A 10,370-nucleotide genomic window follows, 5' to 3' on the forward strand; every position below is an offset into this window, starting at 1 on the left:
ACCCATCCTAACTACAATCCATTACACATCTGCAAACACCATCCCAAACAGTAAAATCTCCACAAGATATAGCCATCCAACCACGTCTTACAAAACAACCCATCTTACCAGACTATGCATCTTCATAGGCTTTGACCAACTATTTTGATCTTTATAATTTTATTCATCTTAGAAATAATGACCCTATTGAATGAGAAGCAACATCATGTAGGCAATAGATGGACAGGTTGCTAATAATAAAGATCTACTACTTCCTAGATATGCACTAGTGTGCACATGCGCACATCTGAATCCCCATGAACATTCTTTGTCAATTATCCACTCTGTATGACCAAAAATAAGACACCAAACAAAAGCCAAAGGCAGAATCTCAAACCAATTTCCGGTTGGAAAATTTCAATTTATAAGTGACAATGTAGAGTTCTCTTATACAATCACAGGGCTACCAATAAGCTCCTGAAATTTTGATCCAGTGTTCAACCATTTTACAATCTCTAAATTAAGTCTTTCTAATGTTAGTTCCATCTCTCCAGACCTGCTGGGATGGAAGATACCTCTTGCTTAGTATTCCAAATAGTCAATTTAGTAATGTTACCACAAGGTACTCTACTCTGACAGCACACAATATTGAATTGCTGAATTTCTCTGGTTGCTTGTAGAATGTTAATCTTGCAATGCTGTAGAGTTTTATTCTTACTGATTCATGTTGTCACAGAATCAGATGACTCTCCTTTCTTTTCAAGTGTTACCTGTGTTGTTTTCACTTGGACTCAGAAAACTCTGTAGATTCTGAGGACATCCAAGCAATCGGTTAGATTAGACAAGTGTCTCCAGTTGCATCGACAATTCCTTTTGATTGTTCTACCATCTTACGATACTGAGAAGAATACCATGTAAACAGAAAAAGCAATCGACCGTGCTGATCTCTTGGACATACCCAGCAACAGAATAGCCAAGCTACTACAGTTTTTGTTGCTTTCACTTGCATGCTCTACTTTCCTCACTTCATTGTGATGAATCCCCTACTTTCCTCACTTCAATATGATGAGTAGATTCTGATTGCCATATTGGTGTGCGTCCACTTTGAACAAGAGCCACCTCTTCTCCTGACCTTAAAAGTCCACGTTCCTGGAGACAGTTGAAAACAAAACAAAACCCAAAAAAAAAAACCTTCAGCCTAAATCATGTAAGCCGCATTTCCAAACATTTTCTTTTTTGACCATTTGTCCATTCACTGTATCAGATCAAACAGATCAAACTCGAGCCATCAAATTGACTGATTCATCTAAAGAATGGTGAAATGAATTTGAGGGTCACTAAGGTGGAACATATACTCACCTGCAGAAGGGACAACGCCTCTGAAAAGGTTGTCCTTGCATCCTCCAGAAAAGACATAATAACAGGCCTAATTCCACGGTATAGTGCAAGCCTTCGTTGAACCTTCTTCCTGCAGCATACAGAGGATTATATGATTTAGCATTCAGCATCTTGTTGAAACACTGCTACCAATTCTTTATGAATACACTGTAATATACTATTCTCTCCTCCAACTGTTAAATCTGTACATACTCATTCGTAAAAGCAAAGATGGTGCCAGCAGGCCGATAATGGCTAAGAAGTATAGCCATGAATCCACTCCTTGTAAAAACTAGGATGGATGTTCCTAGTGTATTAGACATCATTGTTGCATGGAAAGCAAACATCTCACTCATGTGTCTCTGTAAGGATTTAAAACAGCCATGAGTCAGGTCAGCTGTAAACTTTAAAACACAAAGTTCTCTTGGTGTCCACAATCGATGAAATAAACTTACAAATAACTGAACCCATGCTTATTTTGAATGATAAAGAAAATCCTATCTAATAAAAAATAAAAACAAGTGGTGATTTTTGGTAGAGCAGCGGCAAAACTAATAGTAGCAATTAAACCTTTCCAAAGCAGCAGCTTCTCTGATGCTTTGTACTGATAGTTTCCAAATTCTCCATGCACATGCTACAAGAAAACCTCAGCTTCCCCAGGAAAGAGTAAAACCCTCAGCAGAAAATTGTGAACTCGAAGTAATGGGGGGGAAATCTATTAAGAACTTCATGCATAAAGATGCAATTTTCACTTTCTTCCACCACAAAGGTGACAAGCAACAGGACATGACCACGCTTCATATCATCATGATTCACAATTTTCAAGCATGGAACTGTAAATGAGAATGCAAACAAGGCTGAGTGCACAAGCTGATGTGAACTGTAGAATGCAATGGAAGTGGCTAAGACAGATTGTCATGGCTGTAGGCTCCCTTGCTATTTGGCTTGCTTTTGCTTGTGAGTGGCTGCATGTAAATAGGCCTCATCTGACCCAGTTTGTAATCATGCCAAGTACAATAGGTATGTTGAATATGTCAAACATGTTAGCTTTAGCATGCATGCATACAATCAGGTACACCAGAATGTAGAAGGTATGTCAAACGTGTATATATATTTTCCACCAGCATATAATGCATACTTCCATAAATACCCATGTGTAAAAACACACACAACTCCCTGCAACTGCCACAGCAGTATTGGGAGCCGATTAAGACTGAATCTTCCCAAGATAAATCAGAAACACCATCTTGAAAGTGGTGCCATGTAATTTTACTACTGAAGTTGGCACTTATGTACCCAAATTTGCTACAGATTCAAGTGAGCACATAGTATAAGGCACAAAAAAGCCAGCAAACTGAGGCATCATCAATTGAAATTTTGACCACCAAGACGGTGTACTTATAAGCATGTCGTCAAATCCTGTCGCCACCCACAACTGAACATGTACCCTGTCAATGACACTTGCACACTGGACAGATGTACTGAGTGTCCTGTAGAAGGCTCGCAAGTGAGGATGTGCTATAATCAATAATACCACCATATAATCTTCAAAGCAGTGAACTGAACACTCTGGAAGTTTCCAGCTGTTCCTAGCAGCAAAACCTAAAGTAGATAAAACCTCCACTCCAGAGCACTTCTAAAATGGATAATGGTTTGGAAGAAGGCCTAAGTTTCAACAGAACTACGTCAAGTGTGCACAATCTGAATCCATGCATCAATAGTAATCATCATGGCATTCAATAACCTTAAAGAACCACACTCACAGGTCCAACTGACTCTTCTAATGCATAAATACTTAAACCTAGCTGACAGAACTAGGCACATGCGAATCAAATATTTCATAACCAAAGCCAATTTGAAAAGTTTCATGCAGCAGACTATGTACACAAATAAAGCAACTTTCTACACACGTTCACAACTGGAGAATTTGACCTTGAATGCAGTGCCAAGGTTTGCAGGTGGCTGGTCCTCCGATATAGTTGCCTCTGTTTGCAGGGCAACTGTGTGCATAACTTTAACAGCTTTCAATGGGTACCTGTACGGTAAATTTCAAATTAGTAACTCATCATGGAGGAGGTTATCACAAAATCAGTGAACAAGTTGAAAGCAACAATAAGCACTGTATGGACTTACTTCCCATGTGCAGTCTCACCAGACAGCATCACAGCATCAGCCCCTTCCCGTACTGCAATGGCAATGTCAGAGACCTCTGCACGTGTCGGTGTTGGGTGATTGATCATACTCTCGAGCATATTTGTTGCTACAATCACAGCCTTGCCTGCGCTGCGACACATTCTAATGATCTCTTCCTGAAAACAACAATCTTAATAAATGCTTGGAAAAGAAGTCCAAGGTAGAAACAGAGAATAGCCATCAGTTGAAATACCTGAAGTATTGGAACTTCTTCTATTGGCAGCTCTGCTCCCAAGTCTCCGCGGGCAACCATTGCCTACATGGACATTATTTCACTTAAGACTTGAACATGGAATTTTTTGAGACACAACCAGTGAATTCTAAAAGATTCTGGGAGGAAGTGAAAGCAAGGAATTCAAAGGACAATAAAAGCCACCACCAGGGGCAAGAACACTAAGAATCGGAGCCAGCTTGCCTTACCACCAAAACTTTACAGCAAAATCGAAGGGATGTCCATAGTATTCAAAACAATGTGCAAATTCAAGCTTGTCAAATGCTCACCTTTCTACTTCAAAAGGCCTATCATCATGATTCATTGCGAATGAAACTCACATCTAAGTATACAAACTGACTACTACTCTTGACTTATACTAAAAATGCACAGAGAGTCTCAAGGTTTTGATCCTGTGTTTGCACTGAAAACAAAAATACCTGATATGCAGTAAGCTTTCAACCTGACCCATCATAGGTGGCATGACAATTAACTACAGGTTATGGTCTAAAGTAGGCCAAATGCACATTGGGCTTCAGAATTATCCCAAAAATAAAAAATTAACATAAGCTCCCTAAGTCAATTTATATTATATCTTCACCCTGCACAATATGGAATGCCAGCTCAAACTGTTTGCCATGATATTTCTGGCACATAGCTTGACAAACAAATCCTTAGGATGCAGTTGGTAGTATCTTGACAAATACTGAGCACAAGCATATATAAAATACATAACACCCAGCAAGAGATGAAAAATTTGAATAAACAGTTGAATATACATGCCTAAATCTGTATTTAGCAGTGAGGTCCCGGTTTTTAACTACTTGGAGAGAGAGTTTCAGAGCTCCAAAAACTAAAAGTTGAAAATTTCTAGAGTAAATGGTTTTCCATGAGTAAACGTACTCAAATCTAATATCCATTTTGCTTTAATCAGCCAATGCACAAAACCAATGGCAGTGTTGTTTTACTTGACAAAATTGTTCCAGAGGGCAAGTTTAAGCATCATCAACCCTACAAGAGTAAAAGTACTCAAGTCTAATATCCATTATGCTTTAATCAGCCAACACACAAAACCAATGGCAGTGTTGTTTTACTTGACAAAATTGCCCTTTGTTTAAACATCCAAAACCCTACAAGAGCACACCCAGTCATGTTTCTGGGAAAAAATAAAAATGTTTGCCATGATCAGAACCCAAGTGGTACTGTGCAATTCTTTATCCATGTCTGGCCTACTATACTCGGTACATGCAAAAAAATTATTTGAGAAGTCAGTAAACCCTCCCAGCACCCTTCCTTGTCATGGCTACAGATGTGTACGACCACAAGACTATGACTTCGACTTAAAAAGAATTAGCTTTGTAAAACCAGGCTGAGAGAGTTACTGACCCCATCGGAGGCATCTATTATTGAGTGCAGGTTTGGAATAGAATCAGCGCTCTCTATCTTGACAATTACATGAATATCCGCATTACAACCTGCAAAAGATGCACATGGGAGAGTTTTGAGGAAATAACTTCCCTGCAGATCCAACAATAAGTAAAAGTTTGGGCACTCATTAGATGGCAAAACCCCTGGCATGACACTTGTAAATGCTTGTCCAGAGACCCAGAGAAAATCCAATGAGTAAGAGCCTTCAAGGCTTACTCTTAAGATAAGCTTTTAGCTCATGAACCACTTCTGCATCTTTGACAAAAGAGACCGCATAGAAATCTACATTGTTCTCCACTCCAAACTTTATGTCTTCCCAATCCTTTTCTGCAGACATGAGCAAAAGCACAAAGATAACCAGGTTATTTGCAGTGAAACCTACATAACAAACAAATGAGAACTATCTATAGCAAAGCTCCAGTTCTCTCTTTAAACCAGTCTAGAAGCAAACAAACAAACAAGCCTCTAACAGGAGCTTGTAGAGGCATAGTCTGCTTTGTCAAACTAAAGTATAACCACCTCAAACTTGGCAATCAATGCGTATAACCATCCCTGAAGACAACAGCAATATAAAATCCTTAGGTAAATCTACCTGCATTTTAAGTTAGCAAAGTTGGGGCATACACCCAACCACTGATCATCTCTCACAGCACATTGTCAAACCTACAGCTAAATTACAGAAAGAGATATACTAATCTATGTTTCTGCACAAAAGCAAAACTTTGATTTGGTGTTTTGCTGCTGTTGTTATGTCCACATATGAGGAATCTGCAATCGGCAGTGCCCAAAAGTGAATCTTTCTGCAAGCCTTCCAAAAGAAATAATGAAGGGGGGGAAAAAAAGGAAAACAAAAGAAGTGTCCAATTCTTCCTTGCACCATCTCAAAAATAAAAGCCGTCATCGGATAGAATTTGTGCTGCTTGAAGGCCGATGTCTTCACAAGAAGCCAGACTGTAAGAATGATTACCTTGCACTAGGAAAGGGCCACTGTGGAATCTGAGTTGATAATCCAACCATAACAATCATGAAGGCAAACACATTGATTAGAAGGCATGGCATAACAATGTTAACCTTGGGTAGAGAAGACCCATCTTACCACTTAGGACTTTTGAAATGCTAACTGGGGAAAGCGATGAAGCATTTAGCGCATGGAGTCACAGAGCACAGTTCTTATTATCAAGACTTATCAGACTGAATGGAGATTGGAAATTGAAAGATGCATGTTCAACTGTCACACGTCCAACCAAAACTGCACCATTTCTATAAAGTTTGTTGGAGACACATCATTCGGAAACTTTAAATATAACAAGAACCTCACTCATAAGTTGACCACACTGCTAATGACAGTTCTTGGTTTAAGGCAGGCTTCAAAGTTCACATTCTTGCAGTGCAACTCAAACCCATAGTTACTTTTCAAGAAAAATCATAACAATAAACTTGGAACTTCTATGAAATGCTAAAACTATTAGGAGGCGGGTTATGATCAGAATGTGACCATTGTGGCACCAGATGCAAAACATCACCTGTTATAGAAGGCAAGGTGGCACTTTTTCCTCGAACATTCAGATGCCTCCGTGATTTCAGCTCTCCACCATCCACCACTTCACATAAAACTGAGTCTTCAGTTTTGGACTTTACAAGCAATGACATCATCCCACCTGAAGAAAGAACCACCCTTTTTGCATTAGATCAAGCATCAGAAAGTCATACAATTTATGCCAGAGATTGTGTATAGATCAAATACCATCCACAAGTAGGGTGTCGCCTTTGTCTATATCGTTGACAAAATCATCATAATTTACACTCACACAATTTTCTGTGCCCACTCCCCTCTTAATCGTAAAGGTGAACTCTTGCCCTTTTACAAGATTTATTGGTTGAGGCAGATCACCACTGCGAACTTCTGGACCCTGGCAAATCATCGAGTGGACTTTGCAGATTAATATAGTACAGATACATATTCCTCCAGGCACAGGAAAAGGTCTACAAGTACATTATAACTTGGGTGGCTACCAAAAGTCACATCCACATCCAAAAGAAAGGCATTTCAAACATACCTTTGTATCCAACATGATAGCAATCACATTGTCAGATGACTGACAATTGTATTCTTTCACAAGGTCAATCACTTTTTTATGAGACTTGTGATCCCCATGGGACATGTTGAGCCGGGCAACATTCATGCCCGCCTCTGCAAGCTTCCAAATCATCTCTCGTGTGTTGGAGGAAGGCCCAATGGTGCAGACAATCTTTGTCTTTCTTGGGAAAGTTGATCTCTGTAAAAGTTCGCCAATGTTCTCCTGCGAGAGCAACTGCTCAGATGTAATGTAGCCATTTTCCTGCTCATTAGAGGAAGGCATCAAATCTCAGAAACATCAACTATCAGGCGTTCGCATCAACAAAAACTTCTAAACATCAGAAAAAGTATTACAACCACCAACAGTGCTATGACACCCAACCTTTGGATTCCATGTGGAATAAGGAGGGCAATCGAGTCAAGATCTTTGCAACGACAATGCAGGAATAGATTTTATTGCAAGCTTCGTGTATACATATAGTGCCTAAGGTTGACCCAGCCAACCACGGTCCATATGCAACAGGATTGTTACACAGATATCCTACTCTAGGGCCTAGTGGAGGGCGATATTCTTGCAGACATAACTCATCACGTTTTCATATTCTACATCACAATCGGTGGCAATATCCCTTGCAGACATAGGCTGTCCTGCATATCATCACTATTCAAAAATTTTGACAGACCTAGATGACTTTAGTCCGGTTTAGTTTTTCCTATGAAGTTGGCAATTACACCCGGATGAGAAAAATGCCAATTGTGGTGAACGATATTTTTCAGTGCATGCAAGCATGAGATTCCGAACCTAAAGAAAAAATCTCTCCATTATTTCTGAACCAACTGAAAAAGCCTCTGCATTAATTCCGACTCACAGATGAGAAATCGAAAGGAAACGCCGAGGTGCCATCTTCAGGCGACACCGGGACAAGCTTGGGCTCGGTGGTGTGAAGGGTGCTGCGACGGGGCTCCGCACTGACAGCACGGGCAATGTCACATGCATGGAGGGATCGGGCCCGAGACCATCTGCGATGAGACTTGTCCTGCATGGGGAGGGAGGATGTGCGGAAGGAGGCACCGCCGCACAGGGAGAGGTGGGTGTCACGGGGGAGGAGGTGGGAGGCAGCCATGGAGGAGGAGGGGGAGGAGGAGGTGAGGGGGGAAGCTGCCATGTGGGTTCTTTTGTGGGTGTGGGTGTAGGTGTAGGTGTGTCTGCAGGTACAGGGGAGAGAATGTGGGTGCCTCCAAGCACTATTCAGGCTTCAACAGAGGCGCTGGATCCGTGAGCAGAGAGGCAGGAAGAGGAGTATAGCAAAGTTTTATCATGGGCTTTGATATATATGAGAGAGAGAAAGAGAGAGAGAGAGAGAGAGGTTTTAACGTGGTAGTGGAGAGTATAGAGTTCATCAAATGCTCATAAAAGACGAGAGAGGCCCATGCAAAGGTCGATGGTTCCCAAGCCTTTTGGACGCTTAGTCCTAAGCTTAGTAGTAGTAAAAAATGGTAGGTACAACTCCTTGGAAACTTTAGGGACCTTTCGCACCACCAGCCCTCATTGTCATATTGATAGAGTCCTTATCAATGTTCACCAATACACTTTTAATTACAAGCTTATACACAAACCTTCAACTTCAAACATTCAAGTTTCCTTTGTAATGTGGTAATTAGTTTTAGTCAAAAGGTAAGATTTACAACATCCTTAGATTCAATGTGAAATCATAACAAAGACTTGAGTTTTTTGCAAAAAGGCTTGTAAATCCAATGCTTGGGCTTAGTCAACCTAAGGATAGCAATAGAGTTTTCTTTCAATAGGCTCACACATTCCATTAGCAATTTGATAATTCCTCTACCAAATTCCTCTACCAAAAGCAACTTCATTCCTCCTAGCCCAAGTAAATATGAATAGGATAGCGCTTAGCAGGCTGTCTATCTAGTTTCGAACTCACTCATTAAGCATTCCTTGATCGCTAAAAAAGCGGTCATTCCAAATTCAATTTAGAGTTTAGCATTCTTGAGCCATGTCCTAACCTCTTGCCAAACAAGAGCAGTATGTATGCAACCGCAAAAAAAGGTGCTCCTTTGGCTCTTCAGCCCTTTTTCACATGGGACATAATGGAGAAAAAGCAAACTTGTTAGCCAATGAAACACATAATGGGAACTTTTTTTATGTCTAACCTCCACCTAAAGATACTCAACCTATATGAATGTGTAGACTTCCATATTCTTTGGAGCCTTCTTCTCCATGTTGAGACTTTAGCAAGGGGACACTTCTTCTTCCATTTTTACCAAGTGTTCATTGGGACAACAGGTGAAGATCCTTTGAAGTCCTTCCTACCTCTACACTTCAAAAGTGATTTGACTTCCGAGATTTGTAGGGAGTATAGAACTAAAATCTCCTTAACTACTAAAGAGGTGAGCCACCTCCTTCTACTAGCCATCACGCCATTGATGCATTACATTGCTCTTTCATTTTAATTGAATCTATTACCAATCCATTGTGTAGGATACCAAGAATGTAGAATCAAGTCCCAATAATCTTTCCATTCCCTCAAACCATGGACATGGTTTTCTTGGGCCATCTTAATCTCCAAGTGGATAAGAACTACTAGGGGGTTGTAAGCATGTGGATTCAGCCAAGTGCTCTAGCTTAGTGATGCATCCCCTCTTCTATTGTCAACCACAACCCGTTTGTGGTGCCACTAAGTGTCAATTACCACAATTTAACCATGGCATGAGCCACATTGGAGTACGTGACTCTAATGGGTAGGTGAGGATAGCACAAGGGGTCTTGCCAATCAAAGCTAGGCCATTGATTGGAGACATTGTGATTGAGTTTTTAACTAGGATGGTCTATGGCTCTAGAGATTGCATTCTCTTCAAGAGCTCAAAACATAATCTTTGTGACTTTTTGAGCAACAACTCTAGGCTTGCTCCTCCATCATCCTTGTAAAGGATCAAAATTCCTAGCTAATCTGAGGCAACACCTTCTTACCTCATTGGCCTAGTCATTTACATTTACATGTACTTATTGACCTCACACATGTACATTGTAGGTGGCGGGCTACTCCTCCTGTCACTTTATTCTTTATTCTTTACATGACAATAGAATAA

At 40.5% G+C, this 10,370-nt stretch overlaps 1 protein-coding gene across 4 annotated transcripts; it reads right to left on the minus strand.

Moving 5' to 3' along the window:
* Positions 1-369: 369 nt before the first annotated feature.
* Positions 370-8,654, minus strand: LOC148033712 (pyruvate kinase isozyme G, chloroplastic-like). 4 transcript variants are annotated; one of them, XR_015691356.1, is made up of 13 exons: positions 8,135-8,653; positions 7,246-7,527; positions 6,933-7,098; positions 6,712-6,846; positions 5,405-5,515; positions 5,147-5,235; positions 3,743-3,805; positions 3,490-3,665; positions 3,289-3,391; positions 1,570-1,718; positions 1,339-1,447; positions 938-1,128; positions 370-789 (listed from the first exon to the last, which is right to left on the minus strand). XR_015691356.1 is itself a non-coding variant. In XM_087681684.1 (12 exons), exons 1-12 carry the CDS (start codon positions 8,429-8,431, stop codon positions 1,006-1,008), a joined length of 1,764 nt encoding a protein of 587 aa, XP_087537810.1. In that variant the 5' UTR covers positions 8,432-8,654; the 3' UTR covers positions 370-1,005. The 4 variants fall into 4 exon arrangements, 2 of the variants coding, with proteins under 2 accessions (XP_087537810.1, XP_087537809.1); XR_015691357.1 differs by having other exon boundaries at positions 891-1,128; XM_087681684.1 differs by having other exon boundaries at positions 370-1,128; positions 7,246-7,488; positions 8,135-8,654.
* Positions 8,655-10,370: the final 1,716 nt, after the last annotated feature.

This window comes from Lygodium microphyllum, chromosome 7 (genome assembly GCF_053477565.2).
Source record: "Lygodium microphyllum isolate KBCC chromosome 7, Lygodium_microphyllum_v1.1.10, whole genome shotgun sequence".
Lineage (NCBI taxonomy): Eukaryota > Viridiplantae > Streptophyta > Polypodiopsida > Schizaeales > Lygodiaceae > Lygodium > Lygodium microphyllum.

Excerpts from the sequence above, each read along its gene's own strand:
- LOC148033712 (XM_087681683.1), bottom strand. The coding sequence starts at position 8,431 with ATGGCAGCTTCCCCCCTCACCTCCTCCTCCCCCTCCTCCTCCATGGCT. Across the intron at positions 6,847-6,932 it reads CGACACCCTACTTGTGGATG|GTGGGATGATGTCATTGCTT; the intron begins GTATTTGATCTA and ends TTCTTTCTTCAG. Across the intron at positions 1,129-1,338 it reads AGGCGTTGTCCCTTCTGCAG|GAACGTGGACTTTTAAGGTC; the intron begins GTGAGTATATGT and ends AACTGTCTCCAG.